General features: G+C 42.5%; 1 protein-coding gene across 1 annotated transcript in view; it reads left to right on the top strand.

Annotated features, from left to right (window-relative positions):
- Positions 1-17,448, top strand: part of LOC149341653 (lon protease homolog, mitochondrial-like) — a 32,510-nt gene that overhangs the window by 11,347 nt on the left and 3,715 nt on the right. The window contains exons 8-20 of the mRNA XM_089543783.1: positions 184-267; positions 1,629-1,760; positions 2,567-2,655; positions 3,449-3,587; positions 5,493-5,615; positions 6,381-6,436; positions 7,552-7,643; positions 7,731-7,849; positions 8,187-8,303; positions 9,657-9,797; positions 12,950-13,115; positions 14,298-14,515; positions 17,202-17,366. Coding sequence (XP_089399909.1) covers positions 184-267; positions 1,629-1,760; positions 2,567-2,655; positions 3,449-3,587; positions 5,493-5,615; positions 6,381-6,436; positions 7,552-7,643; positions 7,731-7,849; positions 8,187-8,303; positions 9,657-9,797; positions 12,950-13,115; positions 14,298-14,515; positions 17,202-17,366 — 1,641 coding nt within the window. The remainder of the gene's footprint in view (positions 1-183; positions 268-1,628; positions 1,761-2,566; positions 2,656-3,448; positions 3,588-5,492; positions 5,616-6,380; positions 6,437-7,551; positions 7,644-7,730; positions 7,850-8,186; positions 8,304-9,656; positions 9,798-12,949; positions 13,116-14,297; positions 14,516-17,201; positions 17,367-17,448) is intronic.

The raw sequence follows: 17,448 nt of genomic DNA, 5'->3' as shown, positions 1-17,448 counted from the left end.
AAACCCAACACACAACATGGAAATATGAATCAGATGAATTGCTTACTGTAGCTAACCTAAATAGGCAAAAGATTGTATCTCCGTATAGGCAGTGTTCACATTTTTATTTTAGCCTTATAACCTTATATTACTGGTGTTTTCATCTGCTGCTTGTACATAATTCCGTTTTATTTCTTTTTTCAGATATCAAAACGTCTCCTGTTGGCCCTTTCTCTCCTGAAGAAAGAATACGAACTTAGCAAACTCCAGCAGAAAATTGGCAAGGAGGTTGTAGCCTTTCTAAATTGCCTTTTTTTTTTCTTATTCTTGCATAAGAGTAACAGTGCACTGCACAGCCTTGCCTCCAAGGCTGGCCATTGCTTGCATTCTTTCTGCCTTACAAGTTATTTCAAGCGTGTGTGTAACTTAGTATATTCGCTGCTCAGAAGAGCTAATGTGCAGTGTTTGAAAGCAGTGGGTGCATAGAAATGGTGCCAAGAGGGCAGCGGAATTGCGACTTTTCTCTTCCTTCTTCTTTTCTTAGGGCAATAGGAATGGCATTGGTTACAGTAAAGATTAGTTTAGATTTTTCAAGTAGCTCTAAATTCTTCGCTAGGCTTTTTCTGTCAAGTAGTTTGAGCTTTGAGCACTAAAACTCTGGAGTTGAATGTGACATCAAAGGCATTCAGTGTGGTAGCAGCTATGATATTAATAACATGGTTTCAGAAAAAAAGAAAAACCATGTGGCTTTAAAACTATTCAGTGTCTTGTGTTCTTGATATTAGGGTGCATGCATTTTTGCCTGGCATGGAAGGCGCATGTTTCGAAGATGTGATTTTCAAGCTCCAGCAGGTTCAGTGCCTTCAAGCTTGAGGAAATTGCAGTAACAGAGCCTTTGAACCACTTTGCTTTTGATCTGCTTGCAAATTTGAGCTACTCACACTAGAGCTTCAGCAACTGCTGCATAACCCTTTGGAAAGATTGCAACATGTTAACGTGATTGTACACTAAAAGTTTGAAGACATCATTAAATTTGTGTTTGCGGATCATGGTGTCGTAGTGGTGCTGTCATTTGCCTAAAAACTAGTTTAAGAAACTAAAATTTTGTCATTGAAAAAAGCTTACGTTGCACATTGTCAAATTCTTTGTTGTGATACGTTATAAATGACTACTTTTGCAGCATTCTAAAGACGAAAGCCTAATGCTTGATTTGTCCACGCTCATGAACTGCAACCAGTCTGAGGGCTGAGCGCTCAGCTTTTGTTGACTGCCTCTGGATGGTTCTTACTAATCTGAACTTGCTTCATTTTTTATGAGTTGATCTGAACATCCGAAAAAGGCTAGCATAGCCATTGTGAATTATTAGGTAATGAATCATGTTTTTATGTGTTTTGCTGCTAATGTAGTATAACCTCAGATATGACTGCAGTTGTAAAATAACAGACTTGTACAAACTAGCTGTGCTATTATATCTGTCTCTTGAGAAGTTCCTGTGGCCACTTCTTCATGTGTGGCCAGAGGGGGAGTATTGCAGAAATTGTTGTAATGGGCAGCACTGATAGAGGAAAAACAAAAGAAAAAAAGAAAGACATGAGAACTAGTGTTTGTGGCCTGCACTGTATGAAAGCCCTTGTTTTTTGTCTGGGCAGGTTGAGGAGAAAGTGAAGAGCCAGCACCGGCGGTACATGCTGCAGGAGCAACTCAAGGCTATCAAGAAGGAGCTGGGCCTTGAGAAAGACGACAAAGATGCCATTGAGGAAAAGTTCAAGCAGAGGCTGCAGGTATACGGGCTGCATCATTATAAGTGTGGACAGAAATGCCTACGCTAGACGTTCTTATCTTCTGAAGAAGTTAGCACAAAAAATGGACAAGGGAAAGAAAGAAAGGACACTTAAGACATTCACGAGCCTTTCTTTCTGTCCATTGTCCGTTTTTTGCACTAACTTCTTCAGAAAATGCATCGCCAACTAGCCCGGCAGCTTGCTCTCCTAGACGTTCTTATCTGTATAAGAATTAAGTGGTCATGTACTCATTTATCTGCAGCCATTTTCTTAATTCGTGTTTATGGATGTATTGAAAATGAACGCATCAAGCAGCATTGCATTATCGTGTGTAGCTTGAATGCCCCACGTTTTCAGTAGGCTGGAGTGTGTCAAGAGGCAGATATCTCGGTATTGCAGCAGCTCGTCTTTTGCAACCAGAATGAGCACATGGTCATCAACACGCCAGCAGCTTATTGTAAACTGATGCAGGGTGGGTGCCACCAGTATGAGAATGAACAACTTGATTAAGAAACTGACTGCTAGAAAGATTGCTTCTGTACTAGTTCAGATAGGTTTGAATAGAAAATAGGGCATAAACTGTGTGCAGTAAGCTTATTTCTTAGGCTCATCGCTACTATGACCTTAAATAAGGGCAAAGACTGATGGCTCTGGTAAACATCCCGTAGATACCATCATTTTCTGGTCCTACAATTATCAATTTTTTTGCTTCTTACAGCTGGAGGAAAAGTATTTGAGTTTTGTGCTTGATTTTTCTGTCGCTTGTGGTGCACATTCTACTATTTTTTTAAATCTCTGATAAACAGGATCTTGTTGTTCCAAAGCAAGTCATGGATGTGATAGACGAAGAATTGAACAAACTTTCATTTTTGGACAATCATTCATCAGAGTTCAGGTATGTGCTCAGTGCATCATTTATCTTTATGTGTAGCATGTGAATATTTACTATGAGTGAGTGGGAGAGGTAGGGAGAAGGCCATGTGTGTGTGTGCGTGCCCTTGTTCACAAAGAATGGCCCACGTGATGTTTATGTGCACGCGAGGCAATTTGTGAGTGCGTGCGCATGAGACATCGCGTCTGCTGTGGCCTCCTGCTCCCTAGGCAAGTGCACCTCTGTGCCTACACGCAGAGACCTTTCGATAGCTTGAAACCATGTATATATTTTTGTATATTATGTATAGTGTCACCCTGCCCTTGTCCTTTCTTTCTGTCGCTGTCCTCTTCCTTTCCCTCTCCCTGTCCTCTGCTTGTCTCTTTTATTTATGCTAGCTGCAGCTCAGATGCTTCAGACTTCGATAACAGATGCCCTAGCTAGCAACGTCTCTTCCTTCTATATTTATTTTATTATGAATAGACCACTAATAATAATAATTAACTTCGCAGCTTAGGCTTGAGAATGCAAGTTTTTTTTACTTTTAGGGTTTTACTCATGTCCAACCAACACTTACTCAGGTTCACACTCACTTCCACATGCACTCGGTGTCAATCACTTGTATTCACACTCTTTTCCAGTTGCTTGCCTGCCTTTACTCACACACTCGTATTCACTTGTTCCAGCCAGCACTTGCTCACATGCGTATCTGTGAACTGAATGCGAGCGAATGTTAGTATTTTCGTGAGTGAGTGTGTTGTTGATCTACGCTTTCCGTAGCTACAAAGCTGTTGTTGCTGCTTTTCATGTCATGCAGTGTTACACGTAACTACCTCGACTGGCTGACAAGCCTCCCCTGGGGTAAGACAAGCGAAGAGAACCTAGATCTGGCTAGAGCAAAAGAGGTTCTCGAGGAGGACCACTATGGAATGGATGATGTGAAGAAGCGCATCTTGGTGAGTTGTGCAGCATCAAAGGTTTACCAAGTACATTTACCAAGTGCTGTTTGCTGTCCTTTTTCATGGTACTAGCTGAGCGGCTATTTGTGTGACTGTTGTGGTGATTACTGTTTTTGCACATCCATTGAAATCTGCTGGTGAATTCATTTTCCTTTTTTTCCCAATTTTCTTCTCATCTTTAGTAATACTCTTGAGCAAGTATCTTCTGAAATATTGCAGTGTTGGTACTTCAGATATCAGTCCTTTGCTGTAATTTTTGCCTTTGTGCATTTCATTTTCCTTTTTATGACAATCTGACTCTCAGCTTTTTCTTACACAGATGCGTTTTTGCCTTTTCACACATCTTGAACAAACATATGGTTAGCGGCATATAGCCACACGTGTAGGATAGCCATTTCTATTATTCTGTTGCATAGAAATAATGAAATCTGCAGTTGCTGTAGTTCTATTTTCAAGTGATGTTTGTTAGATCATAATTAAGCACAGTGCAGTTGACAGCCAAACTATTCCAGTCTAAGCCAAGTGCTCACAAAGAAGAGCATCACATGATGAGAGATGAATGTTCATATCTGGATTTGGTCAAATTTCATTGCCATCTCCTTTGTTACAATGTATTTTCTTCAAGTTTAATGGGCTCTTCTGGATTATGAGCTTTTTCTTGTGATCGTAAAAAGACTGCGAAGCGCTGAATGCTTAACACTATTATTGTAACGTTGTAGATCTCATATAGATCCCAACCAATAGCAGGCTAGGGGTGAATTACTTTTAATTTGTTGCCCCAGTGGAAAGTATTTTTGTGTACAGTAAATGAAATGGCAAGAAATTATACTAATACCCGTACCACACGGGCAAATTGAATGGCAGTAAGTGCTTACTGCCTTAAGTTTTAATGGCATTTGCCTTGCTGCCATTTGCAACTTACCGAGTTCGCCACAACCCATTCGCCCCAGAAATGCGTACTCTTGACTCCGTTCAATGCAGAAAAGCAAGAAAATTTATTAGTATCAACTTCCTATCTAGTAGCAAATTGTTTATTGATATTTTTCAGCTAGATGAGACACGTTTACTGTATTTTGATGTAAATAGTGCCATTTCTGCTGACACTTCTGACATACTCTTGGCTTGTGCGCTGATGACACTGGCTGACGCTCGAGTTCGAGGCTACTTTTTCGTCTTGACAACCAAGGATAGGCATTTTGTGCAAAATAATTTTTATGTTACTTTTTGAAAACTTTCCATTTGTGCTCATTTGCACTGTTTATATCTGACTCGCTTGCAGGCCTTATTGTCATCGTGACGTAAGTATAATGACATTAAATCTGGACGTGTAGCACGAACTCCAAAAATAATGGCATTAACACACTTACGGCAATAAGAATTTACTGGCATTTCTCGTGCGTATGTGGCGCAGGTATGAGACGTGGTGCAGTAAATTGAATGCTTTATGACATAAAATGCGGTTCATATGAATTCATTTGTATCAAACTCTCTCAGAACAGCTGTGATCTTGATGTTGCCTAATTGGCTATATAAGTCTGCAGCGGCAGTAGGAAAATATCCAGAAATTTACAGGTCACACTTTTAATTGCCATTATTAGTTAGTTCAGCAGTTGTAGCCTATTTTCATTTTCATGGAAGCAAAATAAATATTTAGGTGAAAGTGTTCTAAAATGTCCAGATTGATGTACTGGGAATCTTAATTTAATTAAAGTGTTGCAGACAGACAGTTATGTTCGGCTTTCATTAAATGGGGTACTGTGCCTTCAGATAAAGCAGTTCTGCTTCTGTGCCGGAAGTTGTTCTTATATTGCATTTGCACTGGAGCATTTTTTAAAAAATACCAAATATACTAGAAGAGTTGCAGAGCAGTCCATATCTGAAGAAGTTCCTCTTGCTTTGCAGGAGTTCATTGCTGTGAGTCAGCTGAAGGGAACAACACAGGGAAAGATTCTCTGCTTCTATGGTCCACCTGGTGTAGGGAAGACTAGCATTGCGAGATCTATTGCACGAGCTCTCAACAGAGAGGTGAGGTCACTGATGTCCTGTGGCCATTGATGGCGATGTTCAGCTTAGTGGGATTGAAACTTGCTCTTTCATTCTCTGGCTAAATAGTTGGGGGCAGTGGGCAGAAAACACTTACCCCATGGTAGGTGTTTTCATTTCTATTAACACACCTGGCAGCGAGTCCATGGTGCATCTTAGCACTTACCATGAGGTTGTGCTGTGTATTTTGTACTCAGCATGGCCTTTTGTTTATATGTGCATGGTTGCTGCATCAATTTTTAGATGCTTGGTGGATCAAAGTGAAATTAGTGCTATTTTGTTATACTGTTCAGATCTTGTTGTTTACTGTTTAGTTCCCCCCTTTTTTTTTGCATATCAGAGTTTTGATGCATGTGAAGTTGTGTTCGTTAACCTTGTGGTAGAATTTTAAACTTTAGCTGCAGTCTTTATCCCGTAGGTCAGTGACCTGAATGTGGCACTTTTGAAGCTATATACCAAGCCACTGCTGGATAGTCACATTCTTGCCCCCTTTTTTTAGCAGTGGCCCTTCAGCTTACCTCCTCTGTGTAGATTGCAGTTAGGTGTTCTTTGAAAGCCAAAATGTGTTTCAGTAACCTAAGGCAAAATGTGCTGGGGAAATTTTTTTTTTTGTATTTTTGAAGTAGCTGATCAATTTTGTCTTCATGAAGGCAGTATTATGCAGGGATATCAACTGCTGTCTTTTGCCTGACAAAGTGCAGAATTTTACATGAAATTACTTTTTTGTTACTTTTTTTTTTCTTGCAGTACTTCCGCTTCAGTGTTGGTGGCATGACTGATGTTGCAGAGATCAAAGGCCACCGGTAAGTACTATCTCATTAAAAAAATTGCTGTGCACCACCCGCCTTGAAGGAGTGCCTTTCTTTTTACAAATTTGTATGGTTTTAAATGTTGCCTCAGCGGTTGAATGTGGTTGGCAGGGTCCGTCACTTCAATCTTGTGAAGCCTTAATTTTATGTGTTAAAGGGGAGGCTTTGGGCTAAAAAGTTAAGTGTGTTGTGTACGTTGTCCAAGGCTGGCATGCGTGCGTAAACAAATGGACGAAGTTGGCTCTCGGCAATCCCGACATGCTGACGTACCACTGTTAAGATGGCTATTGCATTTGGCACATTTTGGATGCATCTCAGAGGAGTCCCGTTCTCGAGCACATTAATTTCTCTCAAGGCTGCATAAGGATGACAAGAAACCCTTGTTCATTTTTTATATTGTCTATGTTGAAAGAAGTTCTCAGCCTAATCATAGCAGAAAATGAGGAATGAGGCAATTGTTAGGGCATATAAGAAAGAAGGCAACAGTCATTGCAACCAATGAAAGCATAGGGGAGGATTTCCTCATTCAATCAGAGAAGGATAGTAACTGAGGAATGAAAGGACAACATGCCACCAGTGGAGACTGAACCCGCAGCCTCTACGTGTAGCATTCTCACATCAGGACAAATGCTTATCCAAGCATGTGGCTTACCCTAACGTGGCTTCCTGGGCGTGCCTCGATCCCCGGTAATCAGCACATAAATATGGCTAGTGGACAGAACCCTCTGTGAAGCTCAGGCTCATGGACTCTTGGACATGTGGGAGCCCACCCTTGAGGACCTTTTGTTCTTTTGTTAAAATAAAGTTGGTTCCTCCTCTTCGGCGTGTAGTGTACAGCACTCTGTCTACTGAGGTATGATGACAGCTATTCTTCTATACTTTCGAATGTGATATTTTAATCTTTATGTAGTTAACTGCAGCCTAACCTTTTGTTGCGCAAATGAAATATTCCATTATGCTTTCCTTGGTTCAAAAGGCTACTGGCATCTTTTATACATTAGTAGAGTATGTCAGGGAAAATATGATTCCAAATGAATGGCGGTTGGAAGGACTGGTTTACTTTTTCTAATAACCATCCCTTTACGGACGTTTCTGTTTCTTTTATAAAGCCGTACATATGTTGGGGCCATGCCTGGAAAGCTGATCCAGTGCTTGAAAAAGACAAAAACAGAAAATCCTTTGGTGCTAATAGATGAGGTAGGTTCTGCTCTGTGGCTCAATTTTCACCCTGTCAGCATTAGTTGCTTGCTGTTTTGTGAGTTGGCTCTTTTTCATCTTCTATAGGTAGACAAAATTGGAAGGGGCTATCAAGGTGACCCTTCATCTGCACTTCTAGAGGTTCTCGACCCTGAACAGAATTGCAGCTTTTTGGATCATTACCTTGATGTCAACGTTGATCTCTCAAAGGTGACTCAAGCATAATGTGTTGCTGGCTCACTGTGTTTTCGTTTATATCTGCTGTTCTTTATAAAATCCAACATAGTGTCTGTTTTTCTGATCTGTGGTTTCTGCAAGTTCGCTGCTTGATGAAATAATGTGCAAAGAATAAGTCTTCCAAAAGTTATTTATTCACCATCTGTTACTTTTTTTTTTATTTCACTCTACCACCTCAGTGAAATGTCCTCTTTATAATTGGGCCTTCTCTGCAAGTAGAAGCCTTGCTGAGCACTTAGCAGAAAAAAAAAAAAAATTGAAGCTAAACGCATTGTTATTTACATGCCATTGTGTTTTTACCCTTACGCAGATTTTGTTCATCTGCACTGCAAATGTTACAGACACAATACCTGAGCCACTTAAGGACCGAATGGAGATGATAGAGTTGTCTGGCTATGTCGCTGAAGAGAAGATGGCTATTGCACAGGTAAGCTCGCCTACTGCCTCCAGGACAGGATGCGTTCCTGTGAGTTCAGACTCACCCAGCAACACCCAGGAAATACTACATTTTACAAGATTGGATGTGTCACCAGTAGCGATCATAGCCCCTGTTTTATGCTTTTTTTTTCTTAAAGGTGCACTGAAGAGGAATCTGAACTCGTCTTTTTGCCGCGGGAACTCGATCTACACGTTCCTAGCATTCCTAGAAACTGCGACTTATTGCCCTGTGTGGCCGATTTCCCTAATTAAATCGAATTAACACCCGGCTCCCGCCTTTTTTTTTTTAATTCTCCCTCGTACGGTGGGCGGAGTCGACCAACGCGTGGAGTGCCCTTCAGCCAGCTCCGTGGAGGCTTTGCTTTCGCTTCATTTTGTTTTTTAGGTTTCCGTGAATAAATAGTTTCATTTGCAGTTAATATAACCGCAAAATAAGCCCGCAGAAATAAAAATACGCGCGGACTATTTGCTTCTAAGGACTACTACATATTACTCCGCCGATGGCAGAGCGGCAAGCCGCCACGGGACTGGGTGAAAGGCACTCCCCGCGTTGGTTGACTCCGCCTACCGTACGAGGGAGAGTTTTTAAAAAAAAGGCGGGAGCCGGACGTTAATTCGATTTAATTAGGGAAATCGGCCACACAGGGCAATAAATCGAAGTTTCTAAGAATGCTCGAAACGTGCAGATTGAGTTCCCGCGTCAAAGAGACGAGTTCAGATTCCTCTTCAGTGCACCTTTAAGTAAGCAGCTTGCCTCTCACTTGGTGTTGAGAGATGCCTTCATTGGATGTGTGGCTTTGTTGGCATGCCATCGTAGTGAACTCGAGCCTGAGTTGCTCTGTGAACATGAGTGAAAGTTGCTGTATGCTATGTTGCTTTGCCAAACATTTTATATAGTTTTATTACCCTCTGAGTAAGCTGCACTTTCTCAGCCAGCATTGATTACACAAACAACTGTTCATCCATGTGATTAGGAGTGCTTTTCACAAGCCAATTCACACTAATGAGGACATCTCTGACTTCAGCCAAAACGTCCATGTTAGTAGTTGTCATGTTCACTGATTTTGAACACTGAACACTTGCAGCAGTGTGCACAAGCTGTTGCGAGTATTTCAGAAACATGCAGGTAGCAGTGATAGCATGATCCACTATGTTCTGTGGTGTGTGCTTGCTACTCATGGTGTCTCATGAGTTAGCAAGCAGTGATGAGACAGAGCACAACACTATCACTGGCAACATTAAGATATTTTTTGTTTGTTTGTTTGTTCTTCAGTTGGAAAGACTTGCTCAAAACGTGTTGGTGCTTCCTGAATCTGACTTATTTTTATCCGTAACCGTGCAGCGCTACCTGATTCCACAAGCAAGAGCCCTTTCCGGCATTGCAGAGAATCAGGTGGATGTGAAACAGGAGACTCTGCAGCAGCTCATCAAGTACTACTGTCGAGAGAGCGGGGTACGAAACTTGCAGAAACACATTGAAAAGGTCAGTGTCTAGAACTTGTTGGGTTGAAACATACTTGCAGTGTATCCTTCTTTGGTGTATAACAATGTCACGTCATATTATGTACTAGTATTGTTATGTTGTTGTTATTGTGGTTTATTGTTTTTATATACTGTCGTTAGCATGCGCAGGAAAAGGAACCAGTATAAAAGCTAAAACAATTAGTTGCTGACTTCAGCAGCGAAAATGTGATTGCAAGTGTTCTGTGTGCTGTGTCATGCATCTGGTGTTGGGAATTTCCTATCTCTTGCTCCTGCGCATTTCATACAGTTGCCTGGAGTTAGCCAGCGGTAACTAGTTAGTTGCTAACAATTACCTAGAGGGAAAACTCCCACCATGAAAATGCTGAGAAGTGTAAACTTTGTATTTGCCTTAGCTTTTGGTTCACTTCAAGGGTGAAATAACTTGGGGAAAGTGACCTTTCGTCAAGACAGGCCTCCATGAAATGTCTTGCTTATTTCGAAATGCTCATAATACCACCGAACATTTACTTTGTGAATCTGTGAAAGAAGTGTAAATTCTCAGATTTTTGTTTGCAGTACATTATTCTCTGCACAGTAGGGAGTATGCTTCTCATTTTCCTGTGAAATTCAGGAATCTGCATGAATGTTTTCTGAACCTTGGGGATGTAGAAATACTATTTTTGGATTTTAATCACTGCTGTATAAACTCTGTAGTAACCTAAATCTTAGTGTAATCCTGTTTTCAAAGCCAATCTTGGCCAAAGTTTAGCCAAGCCACATGTGAAGTTCACATCTCCAGTACACCTTTGGTGGATGAAGTTGTCCTTACTGGGAAAGTCCACAGACTTTTATCAACCATGCTTTTTTTCATGTTGTTCCATGCCAAAGTTGTCGTAATTGAGATCTTCTTGCTTAATTAAATGAACACAAGCCGAACTGTGGGGCTGAGAAACACGGCAGAGAAATTTAAGACAAAATTTTTTGGTATGGGATTGTCACTTTTCCGTAATAGTCTGCAAACCCTGACTTGCAGGCACCAGTACCCCTCTGCCTAGGCGGTGGGCAGAGGTAGGTTTTATTAAAATTATAGTTTAAAGCATTGAGATGGTTTTAAAAACACTCAGTAAAATAAGACTGATAATAATGATCACAGATACCAGGAATCATTTTTTGTCGATTGCAGTGCCACTGCCTGCATAGCGGCTACCTGTCATTTCAAAACATTTCAAGAAATGATGAACAAGCAGGGTTATACCTTGTAAGGAATGACAAATAGTAGCAAAAGAAGAAACAATGACATCTGGAGTATCTTCCAGCAATAATCGTTTGTATGGTACTCAGTCCTATTCATGGAGTGTAGTATATATCCACTCCGTGCTACTACATGAAGAGCTGCGAAGTTTGAACACAGTACGGTGCTGCCGTTGGCTCTGACCTGACATTCTTTGCCAATTTAATATGTAAATTCCTGCCGAAACCACGATTTCTGCCCTCGTTATTGTCAGTGCAGAGAAAGATCTACAAGAAAATGCCAATATTTTTATAATCATTCCCACAGTACAGTGTTACTTTCAGGGACGCTGAGGGCAGCTTCGTCCAAATATTGTTCTCGGTAAAAATTGATTACCTTTATTTGGTAGCAAAAGACGTACATACTCCAAGAAAATTGGATTTAAAAATCTTCCTGCCAGTTGATTCAAATTCATTATGTTGTTACTGAAAAGGATAGGGTGAATGGCGGTATAGTGAATGGCGGTATAGTGTAGTTTCTGGAATCTACGTTCAAAAATCGGTGTTGGCGCCTCTTACATGCAAAATCAGCTGGTGGTGATGGCACCTGTATTTTGTTTTTTGGCCTTTTCTAGTTTATAATACGCCCATTTTCAGTGAGAGTAGTCTCTTTGGGATTAGAACGTGATACACTAACTATACAGGCCAATTTCTATTTGTCCTCAATGTTTCTTTAAGAAATTTATATAGACAATGGTGCCTCTTTTCCCCTCCAGGTAATTTGTAAGTACTTTATGACTTGTGGTGTGTGAATATTCAAAATTTTGAATACGAATCAAATGTGTTTGTTATTCGGTTAATATTCATTTGAGCAGTTGATAATCGAAAATTTTTGAATATCTGAAAACTTCTGAGGATTCAACAGAAATGAAATGATGGGCCGGTTTTCATAAATTTGACTGTGGAAAAACCTCAGTATTAGGGCAGTTTGTCTGAAGGTGGAGTTTAAAGTCTCAGAAAAACAGAACAGAGACATTCTGTTCACTTTCTCCTCCTACATTGGTCACAAGGAGCGATCGCATTCGGGCGCTGCTAAGCTTGGACCTTATGCGAAATTCCGAAGGTGGGCTTTCTCATATATGCATACTGAAAAAATTGCGCAGAAACACGAGGACTAAGCCTACCAACTAACTAGCCCAACTTTCTGCTTTCCTAAGTGTAATTTCTCACATACCCCTGGTGATGAAAACAAATGGCCGACATGCCACTTGGAACAGTCACGTGAAAGCGCGTGATTTTTTGCTTGATCTGCCCGTAATGTGTTCCACACTTAGCGCCTTCACCCATGGTACTCGCACTGTTGCCTTCACAACTCTTCTAGCATGAGCTCCACCATCTTGTTCCAGTCGACTATGATATGTGGGAAAGCCCTCTTCTGGAATTTCGCATGGGGCTTCTAGGGCCCGAGTCATGGTTTCGAGTTATCTGTGACAACTATATAAAGGTGCCTGTAGCTAGGTCATAGCCTGGCCGCATAGTTTCGGTTTCTGAACTAACCCTCCAGCGTGCAGCAGCGACTGCTATTGGCCACACATTAAATCAGTTTAAATTGGCAGAGGATTTGCTTTCTGCCCAAAAATCCTACTTTCAGTTTTCCGTACCGCTGTCATTTCTTTTCTTTTTCCTTCCATGCGCTGTAGCACTGTGTATGTGGTTGTGTATCAGAGAGAGGGAGGTTGAGTGCTACGACTATGAAATCTTATGGCACTATAATAATAGCACATAGCGGCACTGCCTCCAGTCTCCAGCAGCATAACGTTTCATGTAACGGTGCTGTGTGGCTAGAATCTCATAGCAGCAGGCCTGAGCTGTGGGACATGTCAACAGGTGGGGTGAAAAGTGGCCCAATAATGTTGCATACTCTTGATGTATCTGGTGCAGATCTTCCGCAAGGCAGCTTTCAAGATAGTGAGCAAGGAGTGCGAAGTGGTGGAAGTGCAGCCAGAAAACCTCAACGACTTTGTTGGGAAGCCATTGTTCACACATGACAAGATGTATGACGACACGCCCCCCGGTGTGGTCATGGGACTTGCCTGGACCGCTATGGGTGAGCTATGGACCGCAGCCTTTCTGTGCTCACTGCGAGGCCACAAGGAGGCTGGGGGAGTTTCTGTGACAAACTAGAAACGTGTTTTTGCTTAAAGGGGCACAAATACAAAGTTTTGAGTGCAAATTATGGCATGATTTATTTCATGGGCCTAAGGAGATGCCTTCTAGCAAGTTTGAGTCACATGCGTTGAGTGGAACATAATTTAATCTCATTTTGAATATTGTCCGAGGAGCCGCTCAGCCTTTCTATCGGTATCAAGTAACATCAAGGTGCACTTGCTCCAATTATTCTCACTTCACCAAACCCAGTGGTTCACAGGAACAACCAATGCTTGCTGGTGACACCAACGTCAATGGGAATGTGGTAGTCCAGGTTAGGCGGTCAGTCATGACATCATGGTGCACTTAAGTGCTGGCGTAGGCCGAGACTGAAACTGCCGGTACAAAATTGTTTGTAAGTAAGTAATTATTCGTGATGCGCACTGGTATTGTGAACTCATTTTCATGATTACTTGGTCCATAGGCCTCTTTCAAGGCAAGGAAACGTACACCCTAAAGCTTTGTCTATGCCCCTTAAGGCATGTTATTTGTGTTATTCGTTGAGGAACTTATTCTTTTACCTTGATCAGAAGGCATCTCTGGTTATACTGGTAATATTTCCTGTTTGTTCAGTTGTTTTTTTTCAGCATAATTGGTGCCTATCTTTTTGTACCTCTGTGCAGCGCACATTGCTAAGCTTTGCAGGTACCATTCTGGAATGCCTAGGCATAGCTTCGGCTGATTTGTTTTTTACTGTGTTGCGAGAAGCCTTTTTGTACTGGATCACAGGTTACTTTTTGCTTAAGATTTACTTAAGCTTTGCAAGCTTGAGAGAGGGTGCTCTATAGCTTTCCTCTTTATTATATTATTTTGACCTTATACAGGGAATATGAGCAAGAGCTTCCAGTTTGTGATTAGGGAAACGTGGTGGCCTGCAAGAAGTGGCACGTGCCAACCACTACTCTCTAGCTGTGTGCTGAATGCTAAAGTGAAACCAGCCTGTGTCACATTAACGAGTTGGAGAGAGGTTAGATGTCTAAATATCATTGACAGATGTGCATCAGCATGTTTATTTCAATGCCATTGGTGGTTTTTCATTGAATCTGAGCAATGCATCGTTGCTTGTGGGCGTTTTTTCTAGGTGGGTCCACACTGTACATAGAGACGGCGGTGCCGCGACCTCTGGAATTTGGTGGAGACAAGAAACCTGAGGGCTCGCTGCAGCTAACCGGGCACCTTGGTGACGTGATGAAAGAGAGTGCCAATATTGCCTACACCTTTGCAAAGGCCTTCCTGCTGGCTCAGGCGCCTGACAATGACTTCCTCCAGAAAGCGCACATTCACCTGCATGTACCTGAGGCAAGTTTCTGGGGTATTCTTGGGCGATACATATGATAGATTCCATAAAACCAGAGTGCCACAACATATTCTTCTTGGCCCTTGGAAAGACATAGCTTAACATTACACCTCTTTGAAAGGCCGGGCACCGGAGAAAGCGGATTTGGTCTGGTAATGATTTCTTGTTTATTTGGTTTACTATTTTCCTGCTCCGCATTCGCATCTTCATTATGCAGCGCTGTTTCATCTATAGCTTACTTGTCATTTTCCGCAAGTAGTGCACTTTTTGATTTTCTTTCCTCACACATGTTCAAGCCAGGGTCTGGGCCATACATATGAAACCTCCCAGATGTGAACATAGCATGTGGTACAGTTGCTTGGACCAGTAGGGGGTAAGGCTGGTTAAACATTATTCTGCACCGTTCCATGAAATTAGAGTGCGATGTTCGCTGAACTGAACCCGCTTCTGGAATTGTCCTGTTGTGTATTACCTTTGCACCTGCAGGTGCATAGGTAATATATAAGGAGAGTTTTCCTTTAAAATTACTGCGCATGGAGAGTTTTGTTTTGAAAATGCTACACACATTCACATACAAGCCCTATGCATGAGAATAGCTATCACAGACTCTCCCTGGAAACATGTACGGCAAAGAGCAAAATTCAGATGTTTTTGAAAGGAACGCAACAAGCAAAACAGAACATCCGGCTCTCATGCGGGAGGTGGAGGGTTCGATCCGCAGTGCCACCGTGTACCCACCGCTGATACAATGGGTACAAGCTTTCTCCTGGCCTGATGCTTGGCCTCATCTGGGGTGAAGTGCTTGGAAAAGGGTCTTTGAGACCTCACCTTTTGTAAACGAAAATGCCTTGTGCCATGGCACTCTTTGGCGAAAGTTACCCCTGTTCCATTAGGATTTATCATCATCATCATCAAGAAACCTGAGAATCTGGCAATTGAGACTGCACTAGCCGCATGCCTAATTGTCGTTCAGGGGTATTAGCTAGGTAAGTGTAACATAGCCGTGGCCGATAGGCCATGGCAGGAACGGAACGAGCGTACACGCCTGGGGACAAGACAGGCGAAAACCAATGTTTATTGCAACAGAGGGTGATTATATAGCATTCCAGGGGAGAGAGGGAATGGAAAGGGGGGACATGGCGAGGTAGAACAAAAACTTCACGCTTGCGCAGTGTGTAGTCCGCACAATGACACAGCGGCCGATACAGCAGTAAGTAACTTGATTAAAAAGAAAATTGGCAGGATGATGTCTAGGCACATGGCCAGTCTTACTGTTTTTGCTTTTATGCAGCTGCTTCATTTGCATATACATGTATATTGTTCTTTCTGGTGTTATTGAAATGGTACGTCTGGTGACTGTAGGCATACATGCAATTTGTATTTGGCTTCAAGTCAGCACTGACGTTACAGCAAAATACGCCTTGTGATTATAAACTTGCAATGATTCTAATGGCCAATTCACTTCAATAGAACCCTGCTACTACATTCCTGGGAGCTGTGTTTTCCCGGCTGCTATGTTTTTAGGTGCCAGTCCCTGTCTAGCTACATCTCGCCCTACCTCCTTCATCGCTACCACCCTGACCCTCCCAGTCTGCTCAACATGTACAGCGACCAAGGTCACCCTCATACACTTTCTGTGGGAATTCCCCACCAACCCATCCTAGTACCCTCCCTCCCTCTTTCTCATGGAATGCCGTTCTGCGAGTTGCTCAACCAGCTGGCCAAACATGGCTAGTGGACAGAGCTCTCCGCGAAGCCCAGGCCCATGGGCTCTTTGACAAGTAGAAGCCCAACATTGAGGAACGTCTTTTATTTTTTAGTTCACAATAATGTTACCAACACCCATACAAATCTATGCATTGCACTGTACCTATGCTGACCGTTATGCCACAATTATGGCTGCATTCCCACATAGTACACCATGAATCCCACCTTGCTGTAGTGCTTTACCTCATGCCGACATTTTGACAGCCTAGTTTAGTGGCTTCTCATGCGCTGCGTTCATGCCAACATGCATGCCGATGGCGTGCATGCTTGCAGGCAGCAGCATGAGCTGTTGGTGCAGTTCCATCACTACTATGACACGAGCGTGAACGACCAAAGGGTAGGAACAATGCCATGCTGCGGCAGATGGCGAGTGAGCAGCGCTATACGGGATGCGGTTGCATGGGTTGGCACTGAGACTATAGTTTCTATCATTCGCCTTTTTCTTGTAACCTGCAGATTCCGATAGACAGTAGACAATTTCTAGATTCCAATAGACAGACATCGTGTAGGATTGAAGTGGTCACCTCAAAAACAGCAAAGGTGTGCCTCAGCTTCGCCCACTTTGCACGCACTACCTTCCCGCTGCTGTCTCCTTTCCACCGACAGCTGGTTAGGCAGATGAATAGCCATCATAGGGCATTTCAGGTGTTCCGTGCAGGAGCTACACGACAGCTGTAAAGCCTTGAAAATTCCATAGAAGAGCGTTGCATAGAAGTGCGTTGCATAGAAGTGCGTTGCGTTTTCACATCTTTTGTTTACCTCGTTCCTGTGAAAAAAACTTCACTACAGGGTTCTAATGTATTTGCTCAGTTCAGGCTTTTCTAGAAAGGGTTGCAACAGCCAAAGGCCTGCCAGTGTCGACAGCTATGCCACATGAGGGCGTGTGTTTGGTGACTCAACCTTGTATGCATGTTCTGGCAGGGTGCTGTGCCAAAAGATGGCCCCAGTGCAGGGATAACCATGGTGACGGCAATGTTGTCACTGGCCCTGAACAAGCCGGTGAAGCCTGGTGTGGCTATGACTGGAGAGGTGTCCCTCACTGGTAAGGTGCTGCCCGTGGGAGGAATCAAGGAGAAGACAATAGCGGTGAGTGACTGTGCCTGTCTGAAGCTGACATACAAAAAAAATTTCGACCAGTGTTTTACCAAGCTTCACTGTTATTGTGGGT

This window comes from Amblyomma mixtum, chromosome 5 (genome assembly GCF_055824585.1).
Source record: "Amblyomma mixtum isolate Tamu chromosome 5, ASM5582458v1, whole genome shotgun sequence".
NCBI lineage: Eukaryota > Metazoa > Arthropoda > Arachnida > Ixodida > Ixodidae > Amblyomma > Amblyomma mixtum.
This window is presented reverse-complemented; position numbering and strand designations above follow the sequence as displayed.